Below are 16,561 nucleotides of genomic sequence, written 5' to 3' on the forward strand. Positions count from 1 at the left end.
TTGTAGTCATATTAGCATCTAAGGCTTTTACAGAAGGGATTTTGGATATCTCTTTTTGTCACTCCATAAATCAGAAAATACTGTCAACAGCCCTAAAATATCAATTTTCGCCATGTTTCTAGGTAGCCTATACAATCTTATATAATTCAGGCTATGAATGACATATGAACAAACCCTTCTGTAAAAGCCTTCATAATATTGATAGGAATATAACTGGAAGGTTTGGTGTATGTAAGTGCAACTGAAGTGGACATTTCGGACTCAAGAGTAGGAGAAAAAACTCATTTTGAGAAAACGACCTTTAAAGATTGCAGTGTGGCACTACACTGCAAACATTACTGATCTTGCCAAGAGTTGCCATCTTATATCTAGCCATAAATTCTTACTGGACTTGTTTTGAGAATAATGTACTATGCAAGAGCTGCTTGTGTAAGATGATGAAGCTTCTTTTAAGAACATTTGACTTCTGAATTCTTATTTGGTCAGCAAATCTTGAAATAAGGTATTTTACAAACAAATTAAGATAAATTACTGTCAGACACAGGTTTGGGTCAGTGCCTCATATCAATTTGTTTTTTTTTTTAGCTGTAAGAACTTGTTTCAAGACATGTTACAACTTATTTTAAGAATCACATGGGATCCATTTAAGTCAGATTCATATTTATATCAGATGTTAAATCACAACATTAATTCCCAAAGCAATAACAAATCAAAAATATCAACTTGGAATGGGGCAATATATCGAAATTCAATGTATCACAATAGCTCAATTTAGTAATTATTTCATAGTAAATGATTCTGCTTAGCAAATAACATTGCTACAAAAATGTGTCTCAGAAAAAAACATAGTACCACACTGTCAGACTGAAACTTTTATTTAAGACATTTTATCATGGTTCTATCACATTTCAACCCTATATTGCATTGTCAATCACATTGAGATAATCTAATTGTAATCCCTATCAACTGTATCAGCTCTTCATATACACATCCTTACAATGCTCATTCAATGAACTTTCATTTCAAGGAGAACAAAAGTAGAAATAATAATAATAATCATACTTTCCAAAATCAAAATTCCCTGACTATACTATTTTGCAGGAAAAATAATGTTAGCTCAGTGCATTACTTTATAATGTTTTTCTCCCAACACATGTTTGTAAATAAACAAACAGTCAATACAACAACACAAATAAATCTGTATTTGGCAGAATTCTTTGTTGGATTAGACAAAAAAAGGTAATAAAATAAAATAGTAAAAAAGACATTTAAAAAAACACTTCCTACACATTTTCCTGTGTTCTCTCAATAAGCTAGATTTCACTCAAATTATCATGTTGCATACACAGGTATAACCTTCCAATGCTCATTCAATGATCATCATATTTAGGTTTTAAGTGCAATGACATCCCTAAGGTTATATTTGATCAAAATATACACACTGTTTTCAAAACTCATCGAATAATAGGATGTATAATCAACAAGCTTTTCTGCATCTATCAACTCTGTTGCTTGGGCAAGATTGGGTACAGTGACTTCATATGCTAATAAATCTTTGTTAAAACACACAGTTTCATAAAGCTGATGTTCAAAGCAATACAATGAAGAATCTACGACATAAATGTTTTTTATAAGTCCAAAGATAGGTACTGTATCATTTGCATTAGTTATTATCAGAGACTTTCCGCTGATGTACTTGTTACCATTAAGAATAAGCCACTTGACTGAGACTGCATGTTGTATGCCATCAATCCCCAAGAAATCTCTAATCTTTGCTGTGATGTACTCTTTATTTGCCACTTCTGAGACGGGGCCCAATTCTTTCTCATGTAAAAATATTGGATGCTCAATGCCCATTTCATTTTGACAGCATTCAAGAAGCTGGTTATGGTTCACCAACGATTTACATACATTTTTGAAGTTCAATTTAGATGACCACTGTTTAAAAAAACAGTGCTTTGACTCAAATCTCATGCACATATGCCTTGTCAAAGGACCCAGAGAAAGAATTTGGGTAGGGAGATGCAACATGTAATGTTGCTTAGGCGTTACATTTTTGTCAGGAAAAAGTTGCTTAAACTGTTTTAGATGCTGCTCAATCATTTGTTTAAGTCTTAATACAGTTTGCATAGATATGACAGGCGCAAAAACTATTTGAACTATCTCAATTAATTCCAAAATAAACTTAACGTAAATATTTCCCTTCATATTGTTCAACAGAAAAGGCATGATCTTTAACAATATCAGCATTTGCCCAGAAGACTGTTTAAGTTTGTTATCATTAGATGACAAGGTATTGACACTGACAGGACAGGGCTTGTCTCGTACATCAATAGATGAAAAAGGAAAACTCTGCATGGCTGAATTGAAAATGTCCAACTCCATTTGTCCTGACAGAATAAGGTATTTTAACACACACTTAATTTCCATGGGTGCAACACCCTCAAGAATTATGTGCATTATGTCCTGTGGAGTTTGCTGAATGAGGTCAAAGGCTAGAAATTCAACCAGCTTGCTTTTTCTGTTTATTCCGTAGGTGGTTTTAAGGGCAGATTTCAAGAACTCTGTGCTGGCCCTTTCTATTTTAATGCACTGTCTAATGTGCTTTTCCACTGTCCTTTTAGTGAAACTTTGTTCGTTAAAATTGATTTGCATGTCCTCAAAGGTACATTCACAGTGCCTGCACTTGCTATATGCAAAACCAACTCCTTCCTTAAAGCCAGCGAGCTCATGTTGCGCAAGTGTGTCACCACATAGTGAAATTAAAGCACCAAATAAATCCATTTCACCATTCTGTGTTTGTATTTTGACACCATTGTACAGCAATTTTAAGTCTTTATCAATTCTTTCTAAAACAACATCAACACCACACTGGTCAATATCATTCGCTTTTGCTATAGCAAGGAGTCTAATTGCTGCAAGCTTCGATCTAAACTTGGGGTCTATGTTTCCTAGAGTATAATAAACCATCAGTAATTTGTTTACAGAAGCATGTGACCCCAAGGGGTTGCATATCTCTATTTCATCAGTGTACAAGATCAGCTGCAAAGCAGTAGGTTTTATTGAAAACAGAGGGTGAGATTTAAAAAGACTCCCATCAACAATGTCATACAAAAACCCATCTTTGTTGCAGCTTTGTGGTGCAGTGTTGATCATATCAAAGATTCTGGAGTTGGACAACAACTGTTGTAGACTATTAATTAGGGGTATATAGTAAAAACTTTTGTTTTTGATTTCAAGAACTCTTGAGTCTCCCTTTTTAACTCTACAAACTTTTTGAGACACAACTATTTCCTCTGGTTTCACTGGGTTAAAAAGATTCTGAATGGTGCTATCCTGCATGTATGTGGTGGCCATTAGGGTGAAAGGATCCTGAAAATGATCAAATGTTGCCAATGCTTCCTCTTGGAGCTGCGCCGTACTCCCTGAATGACTCTCGAAGACCCTTTTCATTTTGTCTCTCAAGGTATCCAGAAGAGCCGCTTGATACTGTTGGACCCCAGAGACAATATCGTTGACACTCCTCTGAAAGAGAAAATAAAAAAAATTAAATACATCAGAGTATGCATTTACAGTCCGAGTGTCCATAGCTAACTAACATAAATAAAGTGCCCCCATGTCTGAAAACAAGGTTGAAAATGACATACAAAGATTATCACCACTCTTCAACCCCTTTGACTACAGGCACACTTACATTCATTATGTCACTTAGCAGACACTTTTGTACAAAGCAACTAATAGATGCAATACCTGGGACAGGTGGCATTTTTCACGGACATTGATGGCAAATGCAACTGCACGTCTGGAAAGATTTCCGCCAGATGTATCAGCTTCTTCCTGGAGACATATTCATAGTAATATTACACAATTAGAAGAAAGACTAGTTAACTCAAGTGTTGTATGTTTGAGTAATATTATCATGTAAGATATGGCTTTTAAACCAGCAGCCCCTGTCCAATATGTCTTATTTAAATAGTGTCTGTGAAAATAATTACAGGAAGAAGGTCCTGTGTTCTGGCTAGTGAAAATTGCTATTTCAACCAGTGGCGGCTGGTCCATAGAGGCAGAGGAGGTTGCTCCTCCTCTATTTTTGAGAGGCAAGAGGAAGATCAAATCATCAATCAATCATAGTTTTACTGCTTAAGTTTTCATTGGACAGAATAAAGTAGAGATAAGTAGCCAACTAGTGTAGTAATAATAATAATTAGTATTTATATAGCAATGTCCAGATTAAAAGATTTCCAGAGTAAAAATAAAGAAACCCATATAAGACCCCCCTTCGCTACTAGTAACTAGGTAACTACAATTCTCAGTAGCTTGGCGGTAGCGTCACTATTTCCTGAATCAAGTAACTTTTCAGTAGCTTAACTCTTTTATTGATCAAGTAGTGTGGTAACGATCACTGAAGCAATTTTTTATATGGCTTAACACAGCAGAGATCCCATAGCACGTGAAGGCACCATTAAAGTAGCTTCACATGTAGTGAGCTACTTTTGCGGTGTTTGTGTAACTTAGCTTGCTACATTTGACTGGTTGGTAGCTTCTGTGTAGTGAAGCTCCATAATGGTAGAGTAACTGGTAGCTTAGCTCACTACATTTTCAAAGTAGCTTGCTCAACACTGCAACTTACCTGATCAGGAGGTTGAATCGGGAATTCCTCAAGCTGTTGCTCCTGCTGTGAAGGGACACATGTGCTGACTTGACTGTTGGTCCTTTGCATCCCTCGTGTTGCAGTGGCACAACCAGAAAAAATGGGCATATCAAAATGTTCAAGTCCAACTCTAGATGGTTCGGATGCAGTTGTCATCAACCCAGAAGGCGGGCTTCCATTTTCAAAATACAGAGCATGTCTACGTCTGATGTGGTAGTAGAAAGAGTTGAAAACTCTGTATTCTTCGGTACATCCATTAATTCCACATACAACACGGAAATCTGGACTGCGGCCATGTGCCTTGTTAATATGGCTCAGCAGAGACTTCAATGTTAACGCAAAAAAAACAAAGCAAATCACACACCGCCAATACGCCATGTTCCTCAAAATCTTCTGAACTGAGGAGGAGATGGAAGCTGACAGATTGATGTGACAGACAAAAGATCTGCTAAAGGCAAACTTGAACCACAGCCTGCGCCAGTACTGTAATATCTCCTAGTTCTACTTTTTGGCGGGCTTTGGCACGTTGGTTGGGTCAAACCATATTAACAATGGGGGGGGAGGTCTCTGATATATCCTTTGTAGTATGTGCTGCGATACGAAAAATACAAAAAGCATATGTATTAGCAATTACAAACACTATCGTCACCTTTTTCCCCTCAAATGCTTAATTTTATCATCCCTATTTACTCAGATTATTATTTGTCGAAGGAGGAGTTCAACCCACTACTGTATCATTGTCAAGTAGCACGTTCACGAGGTTAGAAAGAAGAGGTCACAGAAGAAGAGGAGAGAAGAGAAGAAGGTCACACATTTGAAGAGAAGGTGTGTATTCATATTATAATAAAAGCGCATTAATTTGTCACGGTACCAATATTGCTGGGTTAAAAATGCAATAAATATTATGTCTGTTAGCTAGCTAGCTAGCGCTGTTAGCTAGTGCTGTTAGCTAGCTAGCTAGCGGCGATGCTAACGTTGTCGTTCGGGTTAGCAAATCATTATAGACTGCTGAATTAATCCACTAAAATTGTCAGTTGCTTCTTTTTTACACCGGCATAGTGGTACGTTTATTAAATAATGAATTAAAAACGACATGTATAACTTTTATTTGTATCGTGATGTGTTCACCGGTCCCACAACTTCCATTACGCAGTCAAAATGGTAACTAAGAGTGGAAAGTGTTCAGTGTTTTACACTGAACTATTTGACCGTTATAATGAACCATGCGGGTACTACCGGTAGGCCTATAGTGCACACAAATATTTCATGCTTCAGATTGGAACACATTTATACACTCAAAACAGTAAATGTAAGTACAGAAGTATGCAAATTGAGATACAGCAAGGGACAGATAGCTGTTTTGTCAGTATTGACTAAAACCAGTGTGCGAAATATGGGGTCCCTTCGTTCTGAGTTGGAGAGTAGCACGTTTAAGTTCACGGCCAAATAGTAATTAAAGTAGTTTGTTACTATACAAGTTAAGCGCTGTGGGATATTTTCATTTAGGGACTGGAAGAAACCTGCCGCCCCAACTCAGATGTTCAATCTGACCATTGATTGACAGTTTTAGATTTAACCTGCTCCATATCTGGGGATAAGATAATGTTTGATTAATGTTGACATGTTTCTAATATTGATTGAGTTATAACAGGTAACACAGATGCAGAATCAGTGGCCAAGGGGCTACTGAGAGAGGTAATTCCAGAATGAGAATGAGAAGGTGAACTGTGATAATGAAAACAATTTTGTAATATTTCAACAGGTATTAAAGTAACTGAGGTTTGAAATGTAGAAAGAACATATTACAGCTAAGTTAAAACATAGTAATGTAATGAGATAGAATTTAATTTAGACAACATCTTGTAACTAGCCTGGTAAAGAAGTAAAAGCCATAGACTGTTTAGATCATTATGGGGATGTACATTTAATTTAAAGTCATAATAGAAAGACATTTGATGACAGTATGTTGGATTTCTGTATTCATTTTTCAGCTTGATAATATCCAAGCAGTGACAGGTAGAAGCAGTCTCGCCTGGAAATTATTCACTTTGTCAGTATCATGATTTTAGTTGTTTTTAATCCATAACATTAGTGTGTTCCATTACCAGAGACATTAGCAGTTCATATTATATTTAGATTTTAAATGGGATCTCAAGGATTTCATTTATAATAACACAGATGCTTGTCAGGAATTCAGAGCTATTGAGATATGTTATTTAGTTCACCTGAAGATGTTGGGGTTTATTTTGTTGACACAGGCCAAGTATTAGAATTCTGAAGCGGCCTACCAGTGGTGGGTCAAACACCCCAGAAGCACTGAGCGTAGACTTGAGGGGTGGGTATCAGATTTCTCCACACAGGTTGCTGACGCCAAAAGGGGGACCCGAGGAGCAGGAGGCCGACACAGCGGAGTTCGTCTGGCTGAAGGTCGTCAGGCCTACGTGACTCAACCCCAGGTTCTCCGGCCTCTACAGAGTGACCCAGAGGACATCTCATGCCGTCCGCCGAGGAGCAAAGGGGGACATCTGGTACTACTGGAGCCAGTGTGCGGCGAGGAAATCACCGGCTAGGACCATGGAGGACATCAGGACGGACCTGGCTATCGTCAACGCGGACATCCCTACAGCAGACGACTTGGAAGCAGGCATCAGCGGACTGGAGGAGAAGGACCTCGCGGACATCCCTACAGCAGACGACTTGGAAGGAGGCGTCAGCGGGCTGGGGGACTTCTCGAGGCAGCAGAGGAGTCTACTTCTCTCTGATCAGATTCATCAGTTCCACCTTTGAAGGAAAGGCCGCATCTCCCCCTCCCTATCAGCTGCCCTTGTTGGCGTATTCCGCTGAGGGGGGGGCCCTGATGATTCAACAACACGCAAGGATGCTGCTTTCTGGCACTCAGGCTCTCACTCTGATAGTTTCTTCACTGTCATTGGAGGTTGTTTTCTGTTCTCAAAGGTTTAATGAAGGGGGACAGACACAGTATTAAAGAAGGACAGTAGTTTTGTTTCAAATGTCTTATGTGTGTTGGTCTCGTTAATGCGAGACCAAAAAGGGGGAATTGAAGGATTATTTGAATTATTTGAAGGATTAAAGTAACGTGTTATGGCAGGAAAGTTAAATCTGGTATATTCATTTTAATGTCACCTTATATATATTCATGTGTGTTAAATTTGAAGGGACAAAGTATCTTTTCCCTCCCCCAATATATTGAGGTGAAGTCCTTGTGCTTAGAGAAGAGATGGGAGCATGGGACACCCTTATTTGGGAATAGGGCCAAGACTCTGGAATGTTTCCCTCATAAAAGAAGGGTGTGCGCTACACAATCTTGTAGCAGATGTGTGTGTGTTTTCATTGAAGTAAATATAAGTGCTACATGATTACTGGTCAACTATACCTCTGTTCTTATTCTTTCATGTGTGGGTACTAAATGGCTACAAACATTGTGGAGAAATTTGCTTAAACGTCTTTTATTACTCTATATGAAATGGAAGCAGTTTTTATGACAGGGACGAGAGAGGTGGGGGAGGGAGCGCATTCCGAGGAGTTTCAGCATATCAATTGTCAGGGGAATCGACTTGTTTTCAATAGAGGTGTGTGGTTGGTTACTTTGTGTTAACAATAGCAGTATGTGTAAAGGAAGCTGGAAATATACAATGTGAAACCTTTTATTTGAAGTAAAGATGTGAACAATAGCTCAAACAAATGGAGGGGCTATAGGACAAATGAGTGTGTTCTCTGTAGGTAAGCCTGTGTGAAGTTTGACTATTTGAAAAGCATCTCTAATACTGCTTAAGAGCATAGGTAATGTGTTCCTCGTTACTATTGATATGAAAGTAATTAACATGTATTACGTATATTTAGCCAACTATAACAACTATATCTTAAAACATACTTTTAACTTGTGTGTGGCAGCCTGAGGCGGGAAGATGGACTCAGGGACAAAGGGCCATAAAGGAGATGTGTGTGTGCTGGCTACAAGCTGCTGTGTCGCACTGATTGGGTGCGACAGGCCATGTGTTGGTCTCTGCCAATAAGATGACCTCTGGGGGAAAGCAGGCACACACCTCCTCCTGTGTTTTAGTATGAAAGACTGTTTTCCTTTGGTTCGCGCTCTTGTTTTTCACCGGCCGTTCCTGAGACCTGTCTCACACGGTGGTAGAACCTGAGCCCGGAGTACTCTGCAGAGTGCTTCGTGATTTATTTGTATTTGTATTTTGTATCGTTACTGTATATCATTAAAGCAAGATTATTGTTTAACTTGTATTCTGGTGTTTCTTAATCCCTTCCTTTTCCCGAATTCACCCAGCTTATCAAACGACACGCGGAGACGAGGTTGGTTTTCAACATCCTCCAAATCTCCAACAGCGCCTGTAACATCAGTGTTAAATGCGTATGTGCCGGTTGGTGTGTGTACCTTATGAAAGTAAGTGTTTATCGGTTAGCAGACGTAATGAGCGACATTGCAGTGGTCTACATGTAATGCGCACGTTCTATTGTTTACAATTAGCATGCTAAGCGGAGTTAGCTTTATTCACGTCTTATGTTGCCTTACTATGTAATATGGATGAGATTCATGTTGCTTAGTGTAATGCCCCATCCACCGCTTGCTTTGCATGTCCCGCAAACCAACCAGTGGAAGTCAGGGGAGGGCGAAATAGTTTCGGAAAGGACCACTCTACTGCGATGAGGTGGATTTGTTTATCGGCGTTACTATAGCGATCATGACGGTACTGAGCATAAAGTAGAAAGTAGATGAGACGATAGAGGGGTAAGAAACCCATATGAAGATAGGCTTTTTATTTCAGTTATCCTATTTTTGCACCGAAAATATTTGAAAACCATGAAAGTTTAAAAAGTTCAAGATAATGACCACTACACAAGCGAAGATGTGACACCCCGTGTTCGTTCCCAGCGCCCCCCTAGGTTGTACGAACGCCCCCCACAGGGCGCTGACGCCCCCGTTGAGAAACCCTGTAATATAAAACAACGTGCATCCAAACATCTTTAGCCAATGCAACCTCCTATGTCAGTGTTGCGCAACAATCGGGAGATGGGACCCCCCGAATATTGACGGGTATTTCGCACACTGACTAAAACCATTATTTTTCAGCCTCTGTAGCAGATAAAAACATAAAATGAAAAGCATTTAAGAGCTTAAACCACAAGGAATGATTGTATTCACTGTAATATTCAATCACATGTTTGTAAAGCTGTTTGAAATCAAATTATGATAATTAATTAATATTTTTTCTTCCTACCAGGTTATAGATGGGACAATGGATAAACTGGATGATGTTACAGTGTCAATTTTTAAGGGTATGTCATTTGTGTTTGAATCAAAACGATAAATAATTATTTGGGATTGTAAAATGTTGGTAATGATGCTGCTGTCCTCATAGCTGCTAACATCGATGAGGTGTTGATGCACTCCCTCACTCGTGATGATTTGAAAGACCTTTTTCCTGGGCCAGAACACTTTCTTAGGAGAAAAAGAGTGTGGTCTTTGATCAACCCAGAGGTAAATGGTTACCTACTTTGGTCTAAAAGAAAAGTTGCACAAGACATGTTATTTCAGATTGTCGCCATTGTTTGACTTTGACTGTTTGACATTATCTGCTGTTGTAGGACGAGAATCCTATCTTAAAAGATAAAGATGGCCCTTCTGAAACAGGAACTCCACCTTGTAGAAAACATAGTCTCCCCTCAACATCCACTCCTTTGGAGAAAAAACGCCCAAAGATGACCCTACAGCTACCTAGTCCACCAGAGTATGTGATCTACACGGACAGTGAGTTGGAACAAGCTCGTAGACATTACTTTGAGATGGCCCGCACAGGCAGAGAGGGGGAATGTGTAATGTCCAAGGAGTTGAGTTGCAGGCTAGTGAGGAACACACTCACCAGCATGATTTCCATCCTGAGAGCAAGTCCACAAGGAGAAGAGCTTCAGTACCCTTCCAAACCTGAACTCACAGCCATGGCTAAGAAAGTAGTGGAGTAGTATCCCATGTTACAAGACAAAGATGAAGCTGTGAAACATGTAAGTCATTAAAATGTGTGGCTTTTTATTTCTTGCACTTTGTTGATTGTGAAGTACTTAATAATTATTTGAATTCACTGTCATCTCTTAACATTTTGAAAAAAAAGTCAAGGCTTCATCAAAATGATTAAGTAATTCTTATAAAGTTACTTTGTTATTTCCCACAGACAACCATTCACAATAAACTTAAAAAGAGGCTTCTGAACGTAAAGTCTCCGCAAAAGAGGCAAGGGCCTGCACAAGAGAGGGGCTGTCCAAAGAAGAGGCGTTGCCTTGACTTGTCAGCAAGTGACTCAGGAAAAGATTATGATGCTGACTCAAGTGACGCAGGTGGATCAACAATTATTTTGGATCAGACTCTTACCAGTTCTGATGAAAATGAAAGTACATGTAAGTAGAATTGCAACTTAATTTCCATTTATATGGTTCTCTACTCGAAAGGCATATCCACACATTGCTGAAGGCATAACATCATGTGCAACATAAAAGTTGTTTGTAATGGACAGAGATATTATGGTCATTTTCTGTCATTCATTTTGTAGAGAACATTTTAACCTTAAAGGCAGCTATATATAGTTATGTGAGCATGTCATTGTCGTTTTCTGATTTATTGTTTGACAATTGTGGTAAGGCACAAAATGCATTTTTGAAAGGACAAATAAATATCTAAAATATCTTCATTAGCTTCCACAGTAGCCCGCTCGGGCCGCCGGCTGCCCAATTACACCGCGGACCAGCAATCCAGTATGGTCATCCGTTCTCCCAACTCACACCAGGGAGCCAAAAAGCAGCTGGTAAAGGCCCTCCACGGTACACTTTACCCAGCAGAGGACCCAGAGCCCGGGGAGGAAGAAGAGGCTAAGTCCTGAGTCTTCAAAACTTTTCTACTTGTGTGTTGTCTGAATATTTTTACAGACATCACCCAGCCATAAGAGGGCTGCTTCTAAAGGGAGACCATTTTTGACAGTCTTATGTGCACATAATCATTTTAATTTTTCATTTTAGTGGACAAGGATAGTCTGCAAGCACAGGCCAGGCATTTTAAGACTCTGCATGAGATGTACAAGAATAAAAAACAAAAAAAAGATGCTGTCTCTCAACTCCTTGATCTCGAGTTTGAAGCAAGAAGACTGTTCATTGACAGTGATGTCCTGAAAGTGGAGGACAGGCACACAAAGGTCCTGGATGCCTATCCATGCTTCAAGGATCTTCAGAATGTTAGTAAACGACTTCCCATTTTTACTTTTCAACAAAAGTTCCAGATTTTAATACTTATTCACCCTGTAGGTGATGTCTGAGCTGCGTCGCCTCCTGGATAAAGACAACCACAAATACATAGCAGAAGTAAAGAAGAGATGGGACGACTTTGTTGCTAAAGTGCAGTTTTACGGAGTTTCGAAGAAAGCGATGAAACCACCTATGACCCTGGATGGTGGTAAGTCACCTCTTAGTGTCTACAGTGTGTTGGTGAAGATATGACTGTGAATAGGAGTGTGTCATTGATGCAAGGCTGACCAAATAAATCTAAAATGATAATGCTCTGGGGGCATTTTCACACTATTTTGTTATCTTACCATAAGTAGGATCCCTCTATCACACTTTAAGTTCCTAGCTAAAAGTTGTATTTTAAAACCTATTCACAAACTTGCTGAGATCAACTTTTCACTAAGGAATTAGGAGAAATCCAACTGGGTTGGCCCAGATGACATCGCAATTCCTGAAACAGTTATTGGCGGAATGACGGACGGACTTCAAATTTGTGCGTCATTAATGGCGTCTGATGCAACCTCTGCAGCAGTAGCTTACTAAGTCACAACACCAACCAACTAAACAATAGACATCGGCTACCTCCAGGGAGCATGTCATCTGATGCACCCAAAATTAACCTCACAGTGCATGTCTCCTAAACTTGAATAACTTTGACCTTAAGTCAGTTATATATTTATAGACTTTATATGCATTATCTTTTGTTTCATGTGTCTAAACTGTAGTTATGTTAATACAGATTGTGTGAGCTAAAACAGTTAATACAGTGTCTGTCTTTCCATCCACCTGTTCGCGTTTTCTCTTCTCTCTTCTCATAGTGGAATTCTCGATTGCCTTGTTCAAGGCACTCCCTACACTCTTTCCTTCACCAGCTGCACCGCCTAAGAAATTGGGACATGCCAGTGAGGCATTGATACATGTTCTTCAGGTGAGCAATTGTGTCACATTCAAATCTTGATGTTTTTTTTACTTGTGTCTATAAAGCCATTTACTTAGTTTAATTAGGACAACATTTAACAAAATATGTTGCTGTTTTTTAAGCTGCCTTGTCATGAAAGGACATTCTCTCAGCGGCAATTGATAGTAAAGTTTAAATAATTTAACTTTAAGCGTAAGCACTGTGGCAATTTGGAGCTTGTTGGCACCGTTCCATCCATTGGAAGAAAGCGGCACATCAGTGCAGAGCTGTTTTACTGCTGGTCATGTAAGCCAGCTTTCAGCAGGAGGTTAAGCAATTTGTTTTCATTATTTTATTGGAAGACATGTTTTTGTATTTTCATTAGTACATAAAATGGTGCTGTCTTTGGATTCACAAACTACATGCAAAGCATTATAACTTCAATCATAGATGCAATATATACATAATGGTAGTAGAGGGTCTGCTTTAGTAGTTCTATGTTATGGATGTTTATATTAGAGTTTTGCTATCTCCTTTAGCCTACAGAAGATCCCACCGTCTACCTCCAGAAGAGATCTCTGTCCAGCCCCGTCTTACTTGTTGATGACTCCAACTGCCTTGTCGCCATAGGAACCACTCCCATCACTACATTTGCCAAGCAAGACCTGCATGAGGGTTTGCTATATCTAATGGCCTATTACTACACAATACATCTCACTTATCCGAAGTGTGTTGCAACCATCCTTTCTGTTATTCAAACAGAAATATTGAAGGACACTATCCATGACCGAGACGCCACAGCCTCATACAAAAAAGCCATGGCTGAGTGGAAAGCTTTCATTGGGGAGTAGATCTTGGTGGTAGTTAGGTTCCCAACCTGTTTCTACAATGCTCACCCGCAATGTCTGTCGAGGTTGGGAGAGAATAACATCCCAGAAAACAACTCACGTACAAAAACAAAGTTGCAATATTCAGCCCATCATTTCCTTCCAGCCCTCCTTTCCTCAAACTGCAGGTAGCTGCACCTTCAAAGTAAGGGTCACTTGCCATAACCACCTCTCTGTGGGCATTGCCCACATTCAGCCAGCAGGATGCCCACCTTTGTTTTGAAGGTGCAACTAGCAATGCAAATGTAATCATTGCACTTTACAAATGATCAGCTGAAAATTGCAACTTTGCTCTTTGTAATGTAATTAAAAAGCCAGAGTCATTTTTAGGTCTATATATTGAGTCGTGCCCATTTGCTGGGCACAACTCATGCTCGCTTCGACATATACAATGTGGGTGAGCTAGGTGGTAGTTGGGCTAGTTATTGTTAACAATTGATACTGGTACCAGTATCTGTTTTTGCATTGATACTTTGGACACAAGAGACATGACTTTCTATCATTCAGTGTTTGATAATTTTTGTTCAACAATAAGAGAAAACAGTAATATTGAAGCTCTTAAGTTATAATTCTTCAGTTTTGGTTATCTAACACAAAGTAATGTTGAGTGGTTTTCAATGTTATAATTTAAGTTTAAAATTATCGTCATGATTAATTCATACGTTTTGTAAAATGCATGCTAGGTTCTTGTTTTGAGATCTGTCTACTTGAATTCAGAAATAAACAAATGGTAAAAGAAAATTTGACAACTTGTTTTGAGTATATTTGGCTTATACCTGTGCATGGAATAAGTGTTTTTCTGCTTAATTCAGGACATTTGCCACTTTTCTAGCATCCATATATTTCTTATTTCCAGAATTATTATTCTTATTTTAAGAATTCTTATTTCACGCATTCTTATTTCAAGAATTGTTATTCTTATTTTAAGAATTCTTATTTCAAGAATTATTCTTATTTCAAGAATTATTATTCTTATTTTAAGAATTCTTATTTCAAGAATTATTCTTATTTCAAGAATTATTCTTATTTCAAGAATTATTATTCTTATTTTAAGAATTCTTAATAAGTCTAATTATCTCACTGCACTGGCAGATTATTACACTTGTTTCAAGTCTGTATAAACTCAAATCACATATTTTTTTTCTTGTTATAAGATGGATGATTTTTGCAGTGTACCTAAACCCTCCTGTTCTTTGGATGACAGCTTGCACCTCTACGCACTCCGTGAAGGTATTTCATGTTCGGGGTCATTTGTTTTTTGTATAATCTTGCTTCGTGCAAGTAACAATTGTTGTTGTCTTCTCTGTGAAAGTTTTTTTCGCCATTCTTTTGCCATTTTGAGATTTATATTTATAGCGGAAAGCTAACCGGGAAGTGTTTTAGCACACCACGTGACGCATCTGAACGAATCACGTTGTCAGAAGTTGACACCAGCCAATGGGATTTCGTTTCTTGGTTTAAGACCCTTTTGTACTTTCACGATTGGTTGCTGATACGAAGGAAATGACCATATTTGGATCCGATGAAAATGTGCAGGAGAGACGGAGCTTTCCAACGATATCTCTGATGACATGGTGCAAACAGCGGTCGCGGTGCTTTATGTTACTTCAGAATGCTAACTTTTGGTGAATTTAGGAGAAATATACAGACGGAAATAGACAAACTATAGTAAAATGAACACTTAAATGTGTATTTTGTACGTTTTCCTTCCAAAAGCCTGAAAGAAAACATGTTATGGAATCAAAATAGCACAACATCTCAAAATTGAGCAGTGCATGAAAAACGATGTTTTTGCCTGCCTTGTCTCGCCTTTAACAAACAATTTATGCGACTCGTATCACTGACAGCCGGGCACCACTTTTTTTTTTTTTTTTTAAGCGGCCCCCTCCCCACTTTCGGCAGCACCCCCTGAGCAAAATGACTTCCCGCGGCTATGATTCGAACCCAACCGAGATGCAGCACGGAGAAAGGTAAGCTGATGAGGTGGGAGTGGCTGGCAGAGGCGGGGTTGGGGAAAAGAACAGAGGTGCAGCAGAATTTAAATGTACCTTGACAGTACTTTTCTACTAATTGTGTCCGTTATTTTTGATTGTGAACTGTTTATGCACCTGAAATAAAAAAATTAAAGGGACATCAAATTATCAAAATAACCAACTATATAGAATTATTGCTGTAATTGTCTTGTTTTTACGCAGCCCCTAAAGCAGGGGTGGGGAACCTCCGGCCTCCGGGCCGTATACGGCCCGCGAGACCATTTTGTACGGCCCTCGAGGTAATTTATAAACACACGCAAAAAATAAAAAAATTCAAGAAATCTAGACCGCAAAATAATTAAACAAGCTTGTTTTTCCTGGCCAAGGTCAGGGTCCTTGAACACAACACGAGCCTAACGTGTCATCACGTGGTATATGTCTCGTCTGACAGGAGTGTAGTTCTAACGGAGAGCACCAGAACGCGGCTCCGGGCCGGGACTTCACAAATTGCAATACCCATAAGGAGCTGTACACATGCCGCAGTTTTTGCGTGGCTGTGCCTTTAGTTGAAAGCCCAGTGGCGATCTGTTCGTCTGTCATACTGATCATACAGTTAATAACTTTATTGTTATTAGCATCTGGTTAGCTAGCTATGCTAAAGAATATAAGAAGCTTTTTCTCCAACCAGTGAGGTAAAGGCACATCTTTATATGATCATTATAGTTATAGAAAAATAAGAGAACAAAGTAAACAGGTATACAATACTAATATGACAGTAAAAAAAAGTTGTTATTAATAAACAAGAATACAGTTTAAAAGGGAAGTGATTTGTAAAATATCCATAAAG

At 38.9% G+C, this 16,561-nt stretch overlaps 2 protein-coding genes and 1 long non-coding RNA gene across 3 annotated transcripts; 2 read left to right on the plus strand and 1 right to left on the minus strand.

The window, feature by feature from the left end:
- Positions 1 to 859: 859 nt before the first annotated feature.
- On the minus strand, positions 860 to 5,118 carry LOC307045614. The gene is made up of 3 exons (XR_013809957.1): positions 4,631 to 5,118; positions 3,751 to 3,837; positions 860 to 3,525 (listed from the first exon to the last, which is right to left on the minus strand). It is a non-coding gene; the product is annotated as an uncharacterized lncRNA (long non-coding RNA).
- Positions 5,119 to 5,454: 336 nt separating this feature from the next.
- On the plus strand, positions 5,455 to 11,446 carry LOC307045613 (uncharacterized protein). The gene is made up of 6 exons (XM_079691391.1): positions 5,455 to 5,476; positions 9,913 to 9,967; positions 10,051 to 10,169; positions 10,277 to 10,690; positions 10,858 to 11,080; positions 11,375 to 11,446. Exons 2-4 carry the CDS (start codon positions 9,928 to 9,930, stop codon positions 10,649 to 10,651), a joined length of 534 nt encoding a protein of 177 aa, XP_079547517.1. The 5' UTR covers positions 5,455 to 5,476; positions 9,913 to 9,927; the 3' UTR covers positions 10,652 to 10,690; positions 10,858 to 11,080; positions 11,375 to 11,446.
- Positions 11,437 to 14,705, plus strand: LOC307046375 (uncharacterized protein; the record flags this gene model as incomplete). The annotated part of the gene is made up of 5 exons (XM_079692771.1): positions 11,437 to 11,500; positions 11,696 to 11,907; positions 11,978 to 12,125; positions 12,775 to 12,884; positions 13,394 to 14,705. The coding sequence occupies 5 exons, from the start codon at positions 11,437 to 11,439 to the stop codon at positions 13,703 to 13,705; spliced, it is 846 nt and encodes a 281-aa protein (XP_079548897.1). The 3' UTR covers positions 13,706 to 14,705.
- Positions 14,706 to 16,561: the final 1,856 nt, after the last annotated feature.

This window comes from Notothenia rossii (assembly GCF_949606895.1).
Source record: "Notothenia rossii genome assembly, chromosome: 7".
NCBI classification, from domain to species: domain Eukaryota; kingdom Metazoa; phylum Chordata; class Actinopteri; order Perciformes; family Nototheniidae; genus Notothenia; species Notothenia rossii.